The 22,555-nt window shown below is 34.3% G+C and overlaps 1 protein-coding gene across 1 annotated transcript in view; it reads left to right on the top strand.

Moving 5' to 3' along the window:
* The first annotated feature begins 897 nt into the window (after window positions 1–897).
* SLCO1A2 (solute carrier organic anion transporter family member 1A2) overlaps window positions 898–22,555 on the top strand; it is a 53,089-nt gene continuing 31,431 nt past the window's right edge. Inside the window, exons 1-8 of the mRNA XM_015536192.2 lie at window positions 898–986; window positions 1,327–1,446; window positions 6,385–6,526; window positions 10,933–11,065; window positions 14,593–14,699; window positions 16,531–16,677; window positions 19,655–19,753; window positions 20,321–20,542. Of these exons, the coding sequence (XP_015391678.1) occupies window positions 1,387–1,446; window positions 6,385–6,526; window positions 10,933–11,065; window positions 14,593–14,699; window positions 16,531–16,677; window positions 19,655–19,753; window positions 20,321–20,542 (910 nt within the window). The 5' untranslated portion in view covers window positions 898–986; window positions 1,327–1,386. The remainder of the gene's footprint in view (window positions 987–1,326; window positions 1,447–6,384; window positions 6,527–10,932; window positions 11,066–14,592; window positions 14,700–16,530; window positions 16,678–19,654; window positions 19,754–20,320; window positions 20,543–22,555) is intronic.

Here is a 22,555-nt window from a genome sequence, read left to right as displayed (position 1 = left end):
TTATGTTTTTCAATAAAAATAGAATTTCCTTGGGATCTGGGTCCAAGTACTTTCCACAGAGACTCATTAACTAGGTTATAACTAGTTTCTGTTGTCTATAAGACAGCCTATCTGTCTTAAACACTGCTGAAATCTTGTGATTAGCACTATGTCTGGTACATAGCAGACATATTTGTTGTCTGTGAGAGAATGAGTAAAGAAAACTAAGTTCATACATAATTGTTTAGACTGTTGCCTTCATGCATGTAGGGAAGTGGGATTCAGCAAATGTATAGAGGTAAGACAATTAAGTTTTGGAAAATGGGAATCATTGAGGATCACTTGTTAAATGGATTTTGTTCAGAGGATTTTAATAAATGAACATTGAAGATACTACTAAAATATCATTCTGGCAACCTGAAGTGGATTTATGAAAATAAATATTGTCAGAGTGAAACACTTTAGTTTTGGGGCAAAATAATGCCCTAGTTTCTTTTTTTTTTTTAATATGAAATTTATTGTCCTAGTTTCAAGACACAAATAGACAAAATCTTTGAGAAGGGGTTAGTAGAATTTAATAGAGTTTAACTCATCTTCTTGTTTTACATATAAAAATGTGTGCCTATGTATTATATACAAGTACACATATATCTGTATTTATTACATATGTAGGTATATTGCTCTCCACTTATATATTTGGTCTTCTTATACACCTCACATTCTAACTTGCAACTGTAGGATTCTTTTCCAGATCACAGAATTATTTGTTATTTTTACTTAGACTATTTCCATGATTAAAATTCCATATCTCCCCAGGTTTCCTTGAATCAGCAGTGCCCCAGAAAGTGTTTCCCTTCCTGAGACTCCAGGGAAGTCTTGGAACGCAAAGAACTTGAAGAGGGAGCCTGGCCAAATAGAGATTTTTGAGCCTTGGTAGGCTTGCTGAAGCAGATTTTTAGCACAAACACAAATCAAAGTCTTTGTGTTCTTAAAAGCAGCATTTTCATGTAAGTCCAAAAAGCTCACTTTGGTTCTATTTGTTCTGGCTAAAGAAATGAAAACCTTTGTTTTAACCACGTGGTCATTATTTTGCAAGGGGACCATAGCAAATTATTATAATATCTTTAATCTAGCTAAAGACTAACTAAAGTTATTTGATGTAACTTTCTCAGTGGAAAATTAGCAACTAAATCTTCTCTAACATCGTTATTTTCTAGATCTGAATAAAAGCTTCTAAGGTATTTTTGTAATACAGCAGAATCTGGTTGTTACTCAGATTCTATATTTTCTTCAAAAGAATGACGACTTATGATTTTGCCAGTTAACAGATTTTTGTCTTCTTAAAAGGATGAACTAAGAAATTTCAAGCTTTGAAACATAAATATTTGGAACACTCAGAAGAACAACATGGCAGAAAATGAGAAAAGAATTAAAACCCATAGAATAAGATGTCTTTCCAAGATGAAGGTATGGACTTTTGTGTGTATGGATATATGTATGTGTACTTTTTTTTTTTTTTTAGTTTAGAGTTTGTAAAGCTGCTCACATGAAGTGCTTTAATGTTAATGTCACGTTACCTAATATATTGATAATTTCTTGCTTTAATTAAGTTGGTTTTATAACTGAGGGTTAAACAGGGCTACTGATTCAGGTAATTTAATCAGAAATGATTTTGAGGAACTTAAATGGAAGACAAGTTCTTAAAAGTTTTCAGGTGATAATATGTTACAATAGGATTTGATCTTCTGGATAAAATGGCCAATTTAATGTTCACTCTTTTGGGGTTTTTAGTCCAGAGGAGTGTGGGGGTCTCACCTAGAAAACGGTTCATTGTACAGAAATGCTTTGTTGGTCTGTTTGTAATGATTAATTCACAATGACCTAGTAAAACAAATATTTACTTCAAGCTTTGGCAACATATCAACCATTGTCTGCAAGAATAATGCCCATTTTGTTAGCTGTTTCTGGTACTCTTGACCATTTCAGAACAAATTCTTTTTGTATAGCTTCAAAGCCATTTGCCTTCAAAGAAAATTTTAATTTGTTTTAAACCAAGGGATCTGGATATTTGTCTTGATTCTAAAGCTAGTGACTGCAAGTGGTTTTTAGACTAATGTCACCAATATTCTCCTTATCAAAGTTTGTTTTCTCTTCATACATGTATAGGGAAAATCTATACATGTGCATAAAAGTGGAGAATGATGATTTAGATCTAGCAAGCTACATTTGCCTGAAATGCTGTATTAATTATTTATTTAAAAAATTCCCCTTACAAAAAAAATTCCCCTTAAATTATCCCTCAATTCTTATGCCCTTATCCTAAAACTGAATGGTTAAAAATAAGGATCTAGGCTCAGGCTCCCCGTGTTCATGCCTAGGTTCAACTGCTTTCTTGCCATATGACCTTGGACAAGTTGCTCTTTGTGATTGCTTCAGCTTTCTGATTTGAAAAAGGTAATAACAAAACTCCTATTTCATAGGATTTTTTCCTTTTTACATACTTGGAAAATGACTAGAATATTATATACATTCTATAAATATTAGCTATTATTATTAATAGTACTATATTTTCACTAACTGGAATTTAAATAAAAACTTGGAAGTAAAAAATTAGTATTAATAGCATTTGCGTATAAAAGTCAAGTGTCATTTATTTAAAAAAAGGTTTTAATGTAATATTTGCTTACTTAGGGGTATGACAAGATTAGACATTGATGTTCACATTATGGTAAAATGTTGCAAGGACAAATTTATCAGGTAAATTGGGAAGCAACTGCTTAATAGCCAGATTTTTTTTTTTTTTTGCTTCTCTGAACTTAAAAATATGCATGTTAAGCAAAATTCTTTTTTTTTTTCAGTAGATAATCACATGGTTTATTTAAACTTGAGGATAACTGGATACTCTTCATTTTTTATTATTTTTCAAAGCTCATTAGCTCCTAAACTTTAACTTGTGCCCTTATGGTAGTAAATTTTAAGCAAAATTCTTAAAAAAGCATCAGTGGACTGTCCTCAGTAAGTTTGCTTCAAACTCTGTGGCATTACTGTTAACAGCTAGTAGGACTAGCTTCACAAGTAGAGAGGTTATTTCGTACTAGACATGAGTCAGAATAGCCACTGATTGCTTTTACTTTGTGACTAGAACCAAACAGTTTAGGTAACCCATCTAGGTGTTTTAGGAAAGAACACTGGGGCCATGATTCTTCTAGCGTCTGTTCTTAAAATATTAAATAAAATAAATTATACCCCTAAATATGATTTGTACATTATTTGGTAGACCTTGCTTTTAAATATAAAACCTGAAGGGGCACCTACGTGGCTCTGTCGGTTAAGCGTCCGGCTTCAGCTCAGGTCATGATCTCGTGGTTTGTGGGTTCGAGACCCACATTGGGCTCTGTGCAAACAGCTCAGAGCCTGGAGCCTGCTTGGGATTCTGTGCCTCCCTCTCTCTCTGCCCCTCGCCCACTCATGATCTCTCTCTCTCTCTCTCTCTCTCTCTCTCTTTCAGAAATAAACACTTAAAATTAAAATTAAATATAAAACCATGTGAATTTTTTTTATTCTCAATAATGTGCTCTGCAAAGATTTATAGTGTGGAGACAGTTTCTACAAATGACATTTACTATAAAAGAATAAACAGAGATATAGCCATATAATGGTTTAGCTCATATTGAGCTTCATATGTAAATTTCTCAGGACTTTTTCCACATAAATTTCTATTCAGATTTCTCCAAATGAATTGGTACAGCCAATTCATCTCAGTTGTATTTAATTCTATTACATTTCATCTTATATTCAGCTTACTTTCAGCTCTGACCACTTCTTCAAGATGTTTTTGAATACTTATTCTGTTATTAATTCAGCAAACCTGTATTAAGTGCCTAGACACCAATGATCTAAAGATAAATAATATATGTATCCCATATTTGAATTGTTCACAGTACAGTGAAGGAGGCATCCAAGTACATACATAAAGCGCACGGCGATAAGGGCTATAATAGAGGCAGTACACAGCAGGATGAGAAGGTAGAGTGAGTGGTCAAGGCTACTTGGGGAGCAGAACAAGAAGTCTCGACGATAGAAATGATGATAGGGTTGACTTTTAAAAATTGAGTATATATTTATCATATACACAAGAGGAAGAAAAGTATTACAAGTGGAACACTATCCTGTAAAATACACTGAGATGTAAAATGGCATGGTGAATTAAAGAAACTTTATGTAGAATATTATGTATAGGGATAAGCAGCAGGAATGTTACTGACATATAGATGAAACATGGTTTGCCATCTAAAAAAGTATAAATGTTTGTTTTTGAGAAGTCATTAAAACATTTTAAGAAGTGAAATCACATGCCAGTTATGGTGGCAGGTGGAGGGAGTTTAGGTGTGGATAAGACTACAGGCAACTAAGGAATGCTGACAATTGTCTCATCTAAACTGTTTGTACATATGAGGGATTTCAGCATTTGGGTGATAGGGAAAGCTATGGGAATAAATAAGATTTCCTAAGGAGAGCACAGATAGCACAGAGTAGAGGGTGCAAGACAAATCCTGAACGAGCTGGCCAAAGAGAAGACTGAATAGAAAGATGCTAGCAGGTAAGTGGACATATAGGTGTGTGGGGGCAGGGGAGGGGTGGAGGGTGGGAACCTCAGGAAGAAAAGAGGGATTAATGGAGTCAAATGACTCAGAAACATCAGAAAAGCTGAGAACTGAGATGTATCTATTGAATTTGGAACTCAGGAAGTTGTTTTTGACCTTTAATGGAGTAGCTTCAGGAGAGGCTATACAGTAGGAAAGTAAAGGGTGAATGGAAAGTTAAACAGTCTAGGCAATAAACTTAGACTGTTCTTCCAAACATCCTGTTGGTAGCTGGAATTGCAACCATCAGGGGGTAGGGAAAAATACCATATATATATATATATATATATATATATATATATATATATACACACACGTATATCACACACACACACACACACACACACACATATATATATATATATGAAGACAGAAGTATTTTAAATACATTTATAAATTAGTAGAGAGGTGGTAAAGAGTGTGAGGTTGAAAATAGAGGAGAGAGTAGTAGTTGATGAATCAAGATCTCAAATGGGAAGAATGGATTCAAAAGCATGGGTAGAGGGATTCTATTGTACTGGAGAAGGGACACCTATCCTTCTAAGGTAGGAAGGGAATTAGAGAGGCAGAGATGGGGGAAAGTTTGATGGTGATGTTGCTGAGATCATTTGCTGGTCATGACTGGTTCAAAGACTGAGAAATAGAAAAGATTGTGAATAACTGTGAAGGGAATGTACAAGGTGCAATATAAATTGTGGGGTTGGTTTAAGATTGAGAATTTGGAAGATGAAGGGGTGAGGATTTTACAGATTTGAGTCTGCTGGCTAGAGAGTAGATTGAATGGTCTCCAGGATGGAAGTTTCATCAGGAAACATCTTTAAGTAAGACCAAGGAAAAAGTCCTTTGGCCTAAGGTTGGAAAACCACCATTCAGGATGACCTAAATCTATTTATCTCTATTGTGTATTTACTTAACTATGCTATCACTCAGTATACAATACTCCTTTGCCAAATCTTCTACTAAAATCTAAGTCTGCTTCTTCCTAATTTAATAAAACTGTCAAAATTGTGACTTTTCCACATTTTCAGTAAAACCATACTAGCTTTTGGTGATTACAATGGTTCTGTTTGTTAAGTTGTCCTTGGTTTTTGTTATGGATCACATCAACCTGACTGTCCTCTAAAACTGTATCAGTAAGTAGGAAATGTGATTCAATATATAGAAATTTATTGTATTCATACTTGTTTCTTATAGCAAATACCTGTTCCATTTAGAAACATTTTTATAATGGTTTATAATTACTTTATAATATATTTTATTATAATATATATAATATTGTTTTAAATAAATAAACTGGTAGTGAGCAGCAATCTAATGTTGCATAATTTGCATATTACTTTGGAGACAACTTGAACAAATTTGCTACAGAAATAATGTCTTTGTGTAATGCTGTGTTCCTTTTTTATCATATATGTATTTCTTGCACTACAGATGGCGGTGTAGTGTTGAAGATCTATTTAAAAGCTATCTCTTATTTATAATGACTGTTTCTGCATATGTAAAAGAGGTACCTATAAAATAATGAGGCTACAACTACCCACAAAATTCAATATTACTAATCAGTCCTACTTTGAGTTTTCAGAGACAACATGGCATGAAAGACCAGATGAAAAGACTGCATTAAAAGTTTCTTGCAAATTTAAGGGTTACTTATGTTGGAGATGATCAGCCTTGTGTTAGAAGAAATTTTGTCAACAAATGGCAAATATACAATTTAAAAATAATTTTTTTTCTATGTTTTCTTATATTCTTTTCTCCCTAGATGTTTCTGTTAGCAATAACATGTGCATTTGTATCCAAAACACTATCTGGATCTTATATGAATTCCATGCTCACACAAATAGAGAGACAATTCAACATTCCTACATCTCTAGTTGGATTTATTAACGGGAGCTTTGAGATTGGTATGAATTATTTTTGTATTACTCTTTTTTATATTTTATCTATAAAGCTAGCCTGAATTTTATTCTTCTCATTTGCAATTTTAGGCCATCTAATTTGACTGAATAATATGTTTTCCAAAATGGATGAATAGCCTTGCTAACTTTGGATTATGCTTAGAAACAATTCATTTAAATATTATCTCCCAAATAACACCTAAGTATTGCCACATATCCCACCACTGGACTTTTTATTCTAATAGTTTTTTGGTTAGCTAGGGTAAGTAGCAGAGTATTTAAATTTTTTTAATTTAATCTATCATTTGAGAATTCGTAAAAGTTCTATCTTCCTATTTAGAAGACATATGTCATGGAAAACAAAAGAATCTGTTTTCCAAAGGAAACATGAATATTTTTATTTTCCTGCTGTTTCTGGGAGGTTAACAATTCTTCTAAGTGCAGAAGGAAGAAGAAACTGTTTTTCGCATCTCCCTGAATTTCTTTCAGAAACAGACTCTAGGAAGGAATAAAGTCTGTTCTTACTCTCTGAATTTTGTGGAGGACTGGGAAGATGTGAACATAGGGGAGGACTGAGGAAGAGAAAGATTTCTCTTATAAACAAAGCTACATAGAAATACGAATGCCATTCTTTTACAGTTTTAGAGTGACTTCTATTTCCTCCAAGGTGAATTTTTCTTTTAATATACTTAATATCTGGAAGAAAAATCAGGATTGAGGGGAAGCAAAACTGAAACAGGTGATGCTTGATTGTATATTCTAGCACTTAACTCCCTGAAACTAAACTCGGCACCACCTGTGTGCTGGATCCTGGTGATGGAGTTAGATACAACTCTTTATATAGCCCTGCCTAGACTGTGCTCACAGTCAAATGGAGGGCATAGAGACACAATAATAATTTTAATTGAATGCAGTACATTTGGTGACATAGATAGATGCAAGGTCCTATAGAAACATACAGCAGGGACATAGCCTTACTGAGGGAAGATCTTGACAGATGAGTAAAAAGTTGTCTAGGTGAAGAAACAGGGTTAGATGAGCGTGAAGGGAATTCCAATAGAAAAAGAAGCATAAGGGTGAGTCAGAGTAGTAATTTGTGTGGGGAGTAACATTCAGCCCAATATTGTTGACTCACAAAGCTTATGTGGGAATTATTAAGATATGAGTCTGGAGAAATGGACAGGGGTGAGAAATGGAATATGGTTGGTCTTCTGTGCTAATTATGGCACTTGCATGAAATAAAAACTATAACAGTAAAAAGGGAAAAAAAGGTAAAAAGAAACCCAGTTTTATTTGAATAAAGTTACCAAAATATTAAAACAACCTGCCATATAATAATATTTGTGCTTGCCAACACACTAAATACAATATCTACCCTAATTTTGAAGTAATGAGTAGTGTCAATATTTTGAGGTATTTACAACAATGTAATGTCATATGCCAATATCTATAACTTTTATTGGTGACAATCTGTGACAAAATCGTAGGTACTGTTAAGGCTACCATAGTTTGCGTCTACTCTCACTATCAAAGAAAATGCTAATATAACTTTAATTATAAGTTAGTGAAAATAAAGACGCATTTTTTTTTTCTCACTCAAGATCATAGAACCCCTGATTTCTATCCATGGACTCCATGGGTGTTTGTTTATATATGGCAGGTTAGGCGGGCCTATTTAAAACAAAGGTCAGATGGGGTGCCTGGATGGCTCACCTAGTTGAGCCTCTGATTTGGGCTCAATTCATGATCTTGCAGTTTGTGAGTTTGAGCCCCACATTGGACTTGCTGCTATCAGCACAGAACTTGCTTCAGATCTTCTGTCCTCTCCACCCCCCTCCCTCCTCCACTCCTACTCGAGCTCTCTCTCTCTAATATAAATAAAATATTAAAAAAAAATTAAAACAAAGGTCAAATTTGCTTTCTAGCAGGGCCATGCTTGTGGCTGTGTTGGAGATAGATTTGAAGGTGGCCAGCCAGCCAGAGAGGATTCTAGCATGGCAAAAGCACAAGAGAGAGCTATCTGGATCTGAGTCACGGATCATACTGGTAGGAATAGAAAGAAGAGAGTGACCTAAGAAATATTTAGGAGTTAAATTCCTGAGAACTTAGTGACAGATTGGATGTGGTGGATGAGAAAAGTAGGCATCCCCAGATTTACAGCTTGGGTAGTAGAGTGTATAATGGGGAAGGGGGACAAGATTGTGGTAGTGGCTATGGGTATGATGGTGAGTTCTGTTTAGGAAAATTGTGGTAGTAGCAGTGAGATTTTGAGTAGTGATGTCCATGTTGCAGTTATAGGAGTTGGAAGTATTGGAGGAACTGTCTGAGCTGGAGGAACTGATTAGTGAGTAAACAGGTAGTTGTTAAAACTAGAGAACAGATGAGGCTATTTAAGAAGAGGGTATATGGTGACAAATACCATGGGCAGAGTGCATCCTTGAGGTACACCAATATTTCATGAACAGGTGGAAGAAAGTAACCCACGAAAGTGTTAAGAGAAGAAATAGAGAATTAAGAGGGGAAACAGGAGAGAACGTATAGATACCAAGGGAGTACAAGTTCCCAAAATAAACATTTCTCAACGGTCTCAAAAGCATTAAAAGATATCCCATTAGATAAGGATAGAAAAATATTCCCTGGGTTTGATGAGATAATTGATGATCTTTGCCAGGGCATGTTTAGCTGAATAGTGGATATACAAGCTAGGAGGAAGAGAGAGAGCAGTGACTTTGGGAAAGAACAAGAGGGAAAGAAGTGGAATCTGCATCAATTTGGAGAGAAACTAGAGAACATCTGTAATTAAAATGCATCAGAGAGGGAGACACTTAACATATACAAGAGAGATTATAATGAGTGGAGTAACTTGTTGGAGGGAATGGAAGTGCCCAGGTTGTGTGTTAGTCTGTGGATGGTAGGAGGGGCACCACAACCTCTGAAACAGAAGGAAAGTGGTAAGGCCATAACCTGGGAACTGGACTGCCCCAAATTTCTTGACAAAGTAGAAAGTATTAACTATGGAAAGTGAGTGGTGATAGGTGGCTTGAGAGCAATGATGCAGATCTGAAATAATCGCTGAAGAGAAAAGGAGAGGTAATTTACAGATGCCAATAAATGTATTACTTTGCTTACCTTTCCTCAGTAATGTTTATAGATAGCGTTCTCCATACCCTTGACAAAATCTTGTCTGTCCTTTCCTATTCCCTCTCATGGTAATTATTTTATTGACAGAGAAATGCAATTTGAAATATCAGCTTACCCTTATGTGGAGTGAAGTCTCTTCCTTTCTTCTCCTTTCAAAAATGGATATGGATTTCAAACTGTGGCTTTCTAGAGATGATACTGTCAACATGGATGGCTTTGATGATAGGAATTTTAGAGACTTAGGTAGGACAAGGTGGTTGAACTTGGTGAGGCACTGTCCATATAAAATAATGTAGGCACTGACATCTCTTCTACTTACAAGGCAGACTAGAGAGAAACAGATATGGAAAGAAAAGTTTTCAAAATATACATTACTACATAGAAAAGTATTAACAAATTGAGGGAAAGTTTTTAAAACTTTTATAATTCTTGAGCTCATCATAGAGGTTTTCCTTATGCATAATAAGATCAGGGAAAATATTGATTACTGAATTTAAGATGTATGATATGAGAACTTCCTCATGTGTTTGGTTCTTTTGACCCTTTACACCATACTTATCAAGGACCTGTTCATCATAATGAGGCCTCCCCAATTAGTTTCTTTATCCTTAAAATTCATTCTAAGACATGTGGATAAATTTTTCACTGAATTATTTACTCCTCAAAGCAAGTGTTATTTCTAAAACTCAGTGGAGAAGTGGGTATCTACTCTTTTTTACTTCTAAGGAGAGAAAAACAAACATAGATCTCTGGCTTGATTATATTGACCAATACAAAGTTATATCTAAACAATGAGTTATAAAACATATATATATATATATATATATATATATATATATATATATATATATCTGAATTTGACTTTTGCTTCTCTTTTCCGACATAGGAAAACATTATAATATTCTCTGGAGCAGGAATGGAGGGAAAGACCAGAGGTGACACATCTAAGACTAGATAATAACACACAAAGTCTTTAACATCTCTCAGAACTATCCTTCAATCCCTTCTACTCACTTCTCTTCTGCTGTTCTCTTTAACCGTTGGGGTTCCACAGATACCTGTTTGTGTATTTGTTGACATTGTAAAACAGAGTCCTTCTTCAAGGCAAGAATTGTGTCTTATTCATTTATTGTTTCCTGCATCCCTAGTACCAGTTCTAGTATTTGGAATAGGTTTTATAAAAGAAATGCTAGATAGTAAATGATTGAATGAAGATAAGATATTGTTCATGCTTAATTGAAATATTCATTTCAATATCAATTTTCTCCTAGGAAATCTTTTGTTGATTATCTTTGTGAGTTATTTTGGAACCAAATTACATAGACCTATACTGATTGGTGTTGGATGTGTGGTTATGGGTCTAGGGTGTTTCTTACAATCTCTACCTCATTTCCTCATGGAGCGGTAAGTACTCAAGTTTCTGATTATTTCATAGATTCAACTTTGGACTGTATGGAATGAAACTTGAAATTTCCTTTCTAGGAGTAAAGTTTCCTAAAAGCACAGAACACTGCAATGGGAACTGGAAGATGCAGATTCCATTCCACTGGTCCACTGTGCTCTTGGCTGCCTCACTTCATTTATATAGTCATATTTTTCCATATATGAAATAGAGATTTGGGATTTTATGGAGTGAAGTCTGATGAAATGATTTTTAGGACCAGGCAAAATTATCATATTGCACAAAGAGCTGTCCCCTGCCCCTTCACCATTGTCCATCTTACTAGTTTTGAAGAGAAGTTACTTGCAATTCTTTTAGTTCTTTCTTCTTCAATTTGCCTCCATAGTTCTAAGTAAATATTTAACCTTTTAGTTTTTAATACTTTCATGTTATGTCATATATTTTGATATCTTACTATAAAATTATATTCACTATTTCCATGTGGACGATTATGTAAGTATCTTTCACCACTGAACCATGCTATTATTTTCTTTTAATATTTTTCATTTTTATTGGACTTCATAATTGCTCCTTTTTTATTTGATTCATTTTTTTTTTATCTCTCACTAATCATCAGCAAACTCTCCACTGGCAGGGCAACATCTCAAAATACTCATACATATCACAAGTTTTCATTTTTGCCTTAGAGATACCTCTATGTCACCAATTCTCCATTTTCAGTCTGAACTGGAATCTCCTTAGGCTTGGTGCATGGCTCCTTCCTTGAAATTTTTCCTCACCATTATCCTTGGGAATTTGCTTTGCTTCTTTCCTGTATTCAGTTAACTTAGATCCTGGATATCATATCTTCTACTTTTTTACTCCTTTTTTTTGGAAAACATAATCTAATAGGTTCCTGAGAAAATGTGTAAGAGACATAAAAATTTTAAGACCTTGAACATTTGGAATTCTACTCTCACACCTGATTAATATTCTGGCTGATATAAAATTCTAGGTTGGAAATATTTTCCTACGGATTTTGAAGACATTGTTCCAATGTTTTCTAGTTTACAGTAGTACTGTTGAGAATCTTGTGCCACTCTAATCCCCATGACCAGTTCCTTTTCTCTGGGAGCTATTGGGATTTTCTTTTAAGCTACAGAGTCTGGATTCATGATAATTGTCTTAGTATAGATCTTTTTCCTCCATCATGCTAGGTGTATTCAATCTGGGCATTTGGAGAATTTGTATTGTTTCTTTGATAATATGTCCCCTCCCCATTTTCTCTTTCTAGAACTTCTACTGCTTGAATTCTGCATATCCTGTTATATATTTCTCATCATTTTCTCCAATTTTATATCTTCTTGTCTTTTTGTTACTTTTTGGGAGATTTCTTTAACTTTATCTTCTAAAGCGCTGAATTAATTTCTAACTTTTGCTATCCCATTTTTAATTCCCAAGGACTCTTTTGTTCTTTGTATCTTTTGAAGGAATATTTTGTTCTTCTTTCAAGAATATGATGTCTTTTTCCAACTAAATTTGTTCATCTATCTTCTTTGTCTCTGTCTTCTCTGAGTGTATAATTTTTATTTGTCTCTGTCTTTACTATTATAGGCTTTCCTCATATATCTGGTGGTTCTTGGTTATCTATACATATTTAAGAGAGAGGAATAACACAAGCTACCTGGAACTTCTGTGTATGTGTGTAAGACTTAATTAATGGAAAATTTCTTTGTAGGGTGATTGTACATGGCCTGGCTGTGTATTAAGCGACTCATAACTGCCCATAAACTATCTTAGGCAGGGATTCTCCAATCTGTTTTCCGGGAGGTAGAAGCTTGGTTACCAGCACATGGGAGTGGAAATCTCACTTTTTCAGTATATGGATTTTTTAAACCTAATATCCCCAGTTTTTAGTATATCCTCCCTATCCTCAGTGTGTTTATTCAGACTCTAGAGTCAAAAGCCATATTCAGTTGAAATGACAGAGGATGTCTAAAAAGGCTTAACTGCTCCTTATACATACTTGAAAGCAATCCCCTTTTTGGACCATGCATCCTCTCACCTTTAGAAGTATCTTCTCTCTTGACTGAAGCTTTCCAGGGATGTGTGGCATGTGTTCAGTTGCTCTCGTACAGGCAATTACTCAGTTTTATGTTTCTCATATCTACTAATTCAGTGATCATTCATTTATCTACTTTTCCATTTTCAAAATCCTATTAAACTCTCTCTTCTTGTCAGATGTTCCCTTTTCTTTATCCTCATGGCATTATGTCTTTTCCTTTTCTATTTTAAAATCCAGTTACTGCCATTTTGCTGATGTTTTGGGAATGAACGGACATGTGATGTGTTATTGGGTTTTAACTCAATAATCTAAATGAAAAAGATATTTTAGCTCTCAGATATTTCTGAAGGGATCAGAGGCATCAAGACAAAGAATATCTACTGTTCTTTTATTTCCTATCATATCCTATCCTGTTCAAGACAATGTTGAGTAATATTCAGCAATTTTGTCATTTCTTTCTATACTCTGCCAAAGGTATTATTTATTTTGTCTGAAGCTTCCATGTCTCATGGTACCATGGGTGTGGAAACAGAAGCCTTAGTCCACAGTTCACAGCCAAACTCTATGGGTATGACTGGGCAGTGTTTCTAAGGGGAAGGTATTTTAACCATTTTTATTATGTTCTGTAACATATTAGGACTCTTGGTGACATCCAAGTATAACACTCTTGAGCTCATTTGAAACTCAGAAAGGCAAGTTTTCTTTTGGCTTTCTCTTATCTAATAGAAATATAGAAACCAATCCAGTGTAATTTCTAACAAAGAGAGACTTAGCTGGACATATTTCCTCCATTGTTGCAGCATATAATTTACTTTCTGAGAAAGGGCATGTGGATCTTCTGGTAATATGCCTAAGATAAATGGTCACAGTTTATTAACACTTTTGTTTTCATGAGAAGAGAAAAAGTCATTAAATTGTGCTGTCACAGTGTTTAAGATTCTTCTATGGTTTCTCATGATGGGTAAATGCTTTGTTTCTTTTAGAGGGTTAATGAACAGGTGAAGGAATTATTGTTTGGATTCTCAGAAAGTGAGAGTATATTTCTTATTAGGAAACCTTAGAGAATCCAAAGTTAGAGAACTGCTTTATTGTGCTGTTTTTTCTCTCCCCGAAGCCTTTATCTTCTTAATTATGCTTTGTTGAGTCTATTATTTTTCTTGGTTCTTGTTTCTTATCACACAGTAATTAGTTCCAGGAAATGATCACCTAAAAACCACCAAAGGTCGATGTCAGATGATTTGGAAGGTAGATCATCCACATACAGATAATTGCAAACTAGCTATCAAGGGATTGTACATTGAGAGTGAGTGGCAAGTTCTTTTCAATAATATTAATTTATGATGATTAGGTGGCAAAGACAAAAAGATACTTTCTTTTCTGGATTTGGATGTTGTGTCTTAAGTGAAGCAGGAGTTAATCTGCACAATGCTCACATTGTCATCGTTGGCTCCTTAACATCAACATGTTTTCCCTGTGTTCATACAGATATGAATATGAATCTACAGTTTCAGTTTCAGGCAATTTGTCCTCAAACAGTTTCTTGTGTATGGAAAATGGAACCCAGGTTATCAGACCAACAGAAGATCCATCAGGTTGTCCACTTCATTGTATTGCTTTCTGTTCAGTGAATTTGTAACTGGACACTTTCTGCTGGGGAGCTTTGAATGTTATTAAGTTTGGTTAAGTAAGCAAGTAAATGAACAAAACATATTTTATTTTTTTCAGGGATTTTGGAGGAGATCGTGGAGGGGATTAGGAATGGCTTATATCCATTGGCTTATATCCATCCAATAACATTATAAAATGTTATTCCTCTTATATTTGAATATATTTAATAACAATGCCTTATCTATTCTTTGAAATGGTTATTTAAAAATAAGCCAAAGACATCCATTCGAGGACCACTTAGAGTTAATTCCACAGAGGAAAACACGTTAGAAAGATGGATTTATGCTGATGATTTGTAAATGAATAATAGAGATAGAAACAAAAAGATTTGTGTTATATCACTGATCTTCTATAGCAGAGAAAGGAAGCAAGTATGCTCTAACTCTGATTTACTCTATTCTCTTTCTGCTGAACTAGGAACTTGTCTTTCTGCCCTACTTCTTCCTCCCTACCAGAGATACTACTTTACAGTCTGACACAATAGTGGTGCTTCTTCTGGCTTGCTGCAATCCCAGGCACCAACATGCCAGCTTCTGCTCCTTCATATGCTAAGAGACAAACAAACAAACAAACAAAACCAAAACAGTGACATCAAGAGTGGCCTATATACTCTTCTTTTGCCAAAGACTGACTAGGTCCTATTTTCTATTTTTTTCTTTAAATATGCATTGTAGTGGATAAATAAAAATTCTTTGATCACCAGATATTTTATATTTTGCCCTGTGGTAGGCCTAGAGTTTGACTATGACCTCTAGATACAACTTGCTATTCTCACCACAGAAAAAAATTATGAATACCCAGAAATTGACATTATGATTTTCTGGATAGGAATGACTGAGAGATAGACATATAGATAGATATATAGATAGATATTTCCAGGCCCAGCTGTGCTCAGGACCCTCACATCTTTGGGTACCCAGCCAGATTATAGAAGATGAAAATAAGTTGTCATTCACGTTCCTGAACATGACCCTACAGAGTGTCCTCCTGGCTTGGTAGCTATTTTGGCTTAGAAAAGAATTGGCTGTTTTCAGACATGTGCTTATCTTCATCCCTTTCAATAACCTTTGGCCTAATATTTATTATTCTACTAAGCAGTGCTGCTCCAAGGATTGGGGTGGATTTCTTTGTTAAAAGATTATTTGGCGGTTACAGTAAACAGTAGATTCTATAGAGAAAATGTGATTACTACCAGTTAAATATTTTTAGTTTTTGTGAAGTGGTTAGAGCTATAGAGAATTAAAACTTCAGTGAGATTATTATTTAAATCATATAGTATCAGTTCTAGGGAGAGATATTTGTAGGTTTATTTTCTCTTCCCAAAGTTAGTGTAGAAATCGGACAGCTCTCATAGTAGCTAACTGGGTCTAGTAGCTAGTGGCAAACTGTTTCTTTGGAGGGAAAAATAGTTCTGGTTTTTAGTGTTTGTCAATTTCCATCAAATACTGCCATCAAACTGCCAATATGTTGTCACTAAATACTAAACTGAAGAGAGATGTGTATACTACTCATCTCTCCCAACCTAGTAGTAACTGGCTCCAACATACCATTTATATTTGCCATACCTAAGTACACTTTCAGAAAATGCAACTGGAATGGCCCAATGATTCACTGCTGACATAGTAATACAAGTAATTGAGAAGATGCCATGTCACATAAGAACTGTGAAATGTTTAACAAAAATTTAGAATTAAGTATTACTAATACTTTACTACCAAACCATGAATACAATGTATCTTTTTTCTTTTAATACAGAGTGTGTGAAAGAAGTTAAATCATTAATGTGGATGTATGTACTAGTAGGCAATATTATACGTGGAATTGGTGAAACTCCCATCATGCCTTTGGGTATTTCCTACATAGAAGATTTTGCCAAATCTGAAAACTCTCCTTTATATATTGGTGAGTTTGAAAATCTGCCTTAGCCTCCTTTCAGGAAAGTTAGTTTCTTAAGGGTGGATATCAGTTATTTGGAGTCAGTGATTTCCAGAATGACGAGCAAAGTACCTCGGCACAGCTGGCCATCAATGAAAGTTTGCTGAATGGAGCAATTACATGCTAACTCCAAATAAGCCACTTTGCTAATTCTGCTTCTTTCTATTGAAAATACTACTAATCTAGTGCCCCAGGAGTTCTCTTTGATTTGTCCATTTCTTTGGCACCATTCTACATCAAATATATTAAGTGATTTACCAATATTTTCTTTAAAATGTCCCTTATTATTCAAAACCTTTCTTACAATTTTCATTACCTCTATTTTTTGTTCAGGTCTTCATTACTCCATCTGTAGATTATTATAACATCTCCATTGGTCATTTTATTGCTAGGATTTTTAATATCAATTTCTTATCAATGTTTTTGCAGTACAATTTTCTCAAACATTGTTTTGATTATGTCTTCTCTACCAGTTTATATAACATACTGGCTTTTTATTTACTATCTCTGATCTCTCCACTTATTACAGCTCTGTACTCTATTTAGTTTATTTAGTTTTTTGTATAGTTTCTCTTCATCACAGTCTCTCCATGCTAGTCAGATTTTTCAGATTCTTCACAAATCTCTGGTTCATATTCTTGGTTGTGTTTCTGAAAATTTTCTTTTCTAAAATTGATCAGTGTCATCTCCGACAATAATCAATTTAAGATCTACCCTCTTAGGTTGTCTTCCAATCTCCTAAATAGTCTTCATTTATTATGAATAACTTATTTATATTTTTTAGTTATTCCATCTGTTGTTAGCATAAAAGCATAACTTTTAGTACAGGAACAATTTTGCCATTACTGTAGACATATATTTTAAGAACTGGCAATGTCAAAGAAGGTCAAAGAAGACAGGAACAGAGCTACTCATAATTGGAAAAGATCAAAATATTTACAGATCCTTTACCCCAACGAACCTTTGGCACTTTTTGATGATGCACTGATTTTGCAATAACTTTTTTCAATGTTTTTCTTTTTGGTACTTTCAAATCCCTTCACATACTTATCTTGAAAGAATACAAATGCTTTCCTGTAATAAATTAATGAATACCTTTTTATATGTATTTCTTTATTCAATAAATACTAGGATGTATATTATATAGAAATAACTGTGATAATATCTATATGTTCTAAGGTCAATAAGACAGTCCATATGAGGTTTAGTATATAAATCGCTACATAATTATAAATCAATCGAATTTGATAAATATCTCTGTGTAGTTAATTTTTTTAAATAGACTTAAAAATTAAATAAATAAATGTGTGTGTGCATGTAATTAAATAACTATAAATCAGTTAGCTATACAATTGAGGAAAATACTTCCATGTATGGCTCTGAAGTTTAGAAGAGAACATAAAATCTAGAAATGAATTTTGAGAATCATATATAGAGAAAATAAATTAAGAGGGAGAAATGAGTTTTCCAAAGGAAGCCATATATATAGTGAGAAATCCTACATTAAAATACTAGAGAAAACTTTTAGTTAGTGAGTAGAGTATAAAGAAGAAAAAGCAGGGGCACTTGGGTGGTTCAGTTGGCTACTGTCCGACTTCAGCTTAGGTAATGATCTCAGGGTCCATGAGTTCAAGCTCCGCATCAGGCTCTTTGCTGACAGCTCAGAGCCTGGAGCCTCCTCTGGATTCTGTGTCTCCCTCTCTCTCTGACCCTCTCCTGCTCACACTCTGCCTCTCTCTCTCTCTCTCTCTCTCTCTCTCTCTCTCATATAAATAAAAATTAAAAATTTTTAATAAAAAAAATAAAGAAGAAAAAGCAAAGGAGTGGTCACATGGGGAGAAAGTAAAACAATAAAGGCATAGTTTTATGAAAGTATTAGGAGGAAATGTCAAAAGAGGAGCTAGCAAGCAATGTCAAATAACATGAAGACTAGGAGGATGGAGACCAGAAAAGGACACTGAATTAGTGACAAAAATAACACTGGTCTTGCCTGCAAGTGCTTTGAGAAGAATGTGGAAGAATTTGGGTAGATTCAGTGAGTGGTGAGGCCATAAGTGTAGAGTGTAGTGAAAGGAAAGAAAGCAGGGTAGATGTGAGATAGTATAACCAGAGGGTAGGAGAGATTGAACAAACACAAATAAAGACATGTTTAATTGAGCAAGATCTCTGAGAAGATAGAAGGGGATGATGTCAAGAAATGTGGTGTGTATACTGGGTGGGCTAGCCTATGGAACGGTGGAAAGGCAGAGACACTGGTGGAGACATATTTTGAAGTAAGGAGGAACAAAGTTGAAGAAGGTCATGTCTTGGTTTTCAGGAGCTGCGAGAGCTCAGCCTTGATTCTGAATTGTAGATATGCTAAGAACTAATTGATGATGAAATTCCAGATGAGTAAGCAGTCGTGAGGAAAGAGGGGACTGATGAGTATGGAAGATAATGTGGAGAGTAAGAAAGGAGATCATGATGAAAGTGAAGAGAAGGATCAGTGACAGTGAGGACACAGCCAGAGGAGGCTTCAAGTTGGAGATGTGAGAGTAAAGCTTTCCTGAGGAATATGCCACAAGAAATTTACAGGGTGTTACTTTAGAATTCCTCCAAAAATGTGCCTATAGAAAGCAGTAAAAGAATCTTGCTCTGTATTGTGGCTTTGTCAACAGCACGATCCCAGCCTATGCTGCCACAGCAGATTTTTACCTGCAATTCATCATGAAAGAGAATTTAGAGGCCTAGAGAATGTAGTTTTACATTTTGAGGCTCTTTTTTTCCACATTTACAGAACAAACTTGTTACTTATATGTACACTAAGCTTCATTTTCTTACAAACTGAAAGTTTAAGGCAAACATATCTGAGGCAAAAACAAGTCAGGCTCTAGACTTATGGAATTAGGACTCTTTATGGGGGTATATAACTATATTATAACTTTATATTTTCATTTATTTTTAGGGTTTGTAGAAACAGGAGCTATCATTGGTCCTTTGTTTGGACTTTCATTAGCATCATTCTGTGCCAATGTTTATGTTGACACTGGATCTGTGAACACAGGTAATTCAATACGATTATTTATAGTATCAATAGTAACAGAAAGTAACGTCAGTTGTTATCACAGTTAGTTGTTGCCTTATTTGACCCTTGGTTAGGTAAATTGATTCCACTTTTCAGGTTCACAAATTGGAGTGAAAGAGTTTAAAGAATTTTTGAAATATTTCAAACCAGTGATCAGGAAAATAAGTTAAAATGCTGACCTTCAGACTCAAAATCCTGTGCTCTTTCTATGGCACCACAATCATGTTTCTTATTTTCAAGAGATTTAAAGATATAGGTCTGAATTTCTTTTAATCAAATAATCATTTGTTTATAATTAAATAGAGCTTGTAGTTATTTAATAAGTATCTACTAATAAGTTCCTTATAGGATAGGCCAGATAAGCAAAATAATTTATTGCTAGACAATACTGTAATACCACATATTGTCAGACAAATGTTATGAATGTCTAAGTTGCATACAAATTCTGAACTTGAATAAAACCTGAGAACTGTAATATTAAGAATTTTCTACAGTTCATGAAGGAAATAGTGACAAGCTAACAAAAATGTGTATATTTCTTTACAGATGATCTGACCATAACTCCCACTGATACTCGTTGGGTTGGTGCATGGTGGTTTGGCTTTTTGATTTGTGCAGGAGTGAATGTGCTCACTGCCATTCCGTTCTTCTTTTTGCCCAAATGGCTTCCAAAGGAAGGACTAAAGAGTAATGCAGACATCATTAAAAGTGACAAAGAAGAGAAACAAAGAGAAGAGGTCAAGAAGAAAAAGGATGGAATCACTAAAGGCAAATATAAATACTATATAATTTATTTTTTATTTTATACAGATGTGTCTGTATTTCAGTCTAACACTATAACATGCCAGACTGCGTTAAGACAATTTGTCATTAATAGTGAGTAGTCAATAATGTCTAACTAGTCTGAGTCTTCCTGTGCTACTATATGGAAATAAGTGATATAATTTCAAGACAAATTATCTGTGGTCAGCATTTATATAAAATTTTATATCAATTCAGGCACTAAATAAATAAATAAATAAATCCCCATTTGCCTTTTAAAAAATCTATTTTATACAGGACATAAGTCTAATTAAAAAAAATTCAAACAGAACAAAAGGAGGAAAAAATATACACTATTTCAAAGTGTATACTTCTGAAACAAAAACTGTTAGCTTAACTTGAGCTTCCTGGAAGTTAAGGCATAAAAAGAATACATGAAAGGTCATATAATTCTCTATATTTGATACAGAGAGGAATAATAGTTCTTAAAGAGAAACTGTTCTCAAGTAACACATTGCAATTAAAGAAAAACATTCTCATATGATGTATGATACAGTAATACTGAACCACATAGTAGTTCTTTTCCAGCAAGTGCAAGTGCATATTTCATAGAACAGTTTTTTTTTTTTTTTGGATAATCTTCAATAAAAACTCAAAGAATAATTTACAGAAAGTGTTTCTGTGGGAAACTAAGCTAAGGTAGTCTAAGTATTTAGTGTTCAAGAACACTGATTCTCAAACTTGGCCATATATTGGAATTACTTGGGAAATTAGAAAAAAATATTGATGCCTAAAATTCTGTAGTATTCCCAGGTGTGATTTAATTAGTATGAGTTATCACCTGGGCCTTGGAATTCTTAAAGATTGTTCATTTACAAGATGAAGAGAGACTCAGTTTACTTATCTGTAAAATGAGGTAATAATAGTACTTTTAATATAGAGTTGTTGTGTGAGGGTAAAAGGAATTCTGGCACATTACTGTTATTACTGCTAATAGTATTAGTGTCATTACTGTTGATGTTGCTACTTCTACTATCACCCATAAATTATAATACCAATTTGCACAGAACTTTTATTAACGATTACACATTAACTTAAGCTAGTATTAAACATAATACTTCTTAGATCATTAGGAGTCAATTCAGAACCTTTAAATTTTCAGTGATCATGATTAACAATTCTTTTTGAAAGGTTGATGTGGACTCATAGAGGATTTTAACATAGAATATTGTTTGTGATCTGCAAGGTCCATTTTCAAAACTAGGAAAGAGGTGAGCTTAGTATGAGAGATATAGAAAGGAAATTTGAACTACTGAGACTCGTTTACTAGGACAGAGATGTCAACAAACACGTACAACTTAAAAAGCTCCAAAGTGCTCTGAACACAAATCTCTCACCCACCATGTACTTTATTCATATTTGTGATATGAATTCTACAGCTAAAATAGTTTTCTTTGCATCGAATTGTTCTTCCTTCTCTCCCAATTTATTTGTTCTTTGGATTTTGACAGTTTATTGAGAAAAAAATACACAATAAGGAAGGAAATCAAGACAAAAAAACATGAAGATAGGAAAAGTGAAAAGTAACTATACATGAGACTTTGATCCCAAAAAGGTGGCAGGGCAACCCAGAATATTTGCAAGAGATGGGCCACAAATTTGGCTTCGAGCTGTGTCAGTCCACACCGACAGGGGAAGTTTGGGTTATATCATTTACATAACCCTTAGTATGTTGTACCAAATGAATCAAGATCTCAGAGAGTGGGACCTGGGCGTTTGTATCTTAAAAGATCCCCAGGTGATTTCATTGTGTACCCAGTATGAACCACTGGCAGGACCAAAACTGTTGTTCTGAGGAAGAAGAAAAATATCCGGTACTTGACAAATTATATCCCATGAATACCCACATATATCTTCATTTTGAATGTTGAGGAATGATAATATCAATATTTGAGTGTGAACTTTATCAAGTTTACCTCCTTCTAAACTTTAAAGAACAGAACAAGCATCCTTCATTCT

The sequence above is a fragment of the Panthera tigris genome, chromosome B4 (assembly GCF_018350195.1).
Source record: "Panthera tigris isolate Pti1 chromosome B4, P.tigris_Pti1_mat1.1, whole genome shotgun sequence".
NCBI lineage: Eukaryota > Metazoa > Chordata > Mammalia > Carnivora > Felidae > Panthera > Panthera tigris.
Note: the sequence above shows the minus strand (reverse complement) of the source record. Positions and strands in the feature narration are given on the sequence as shown.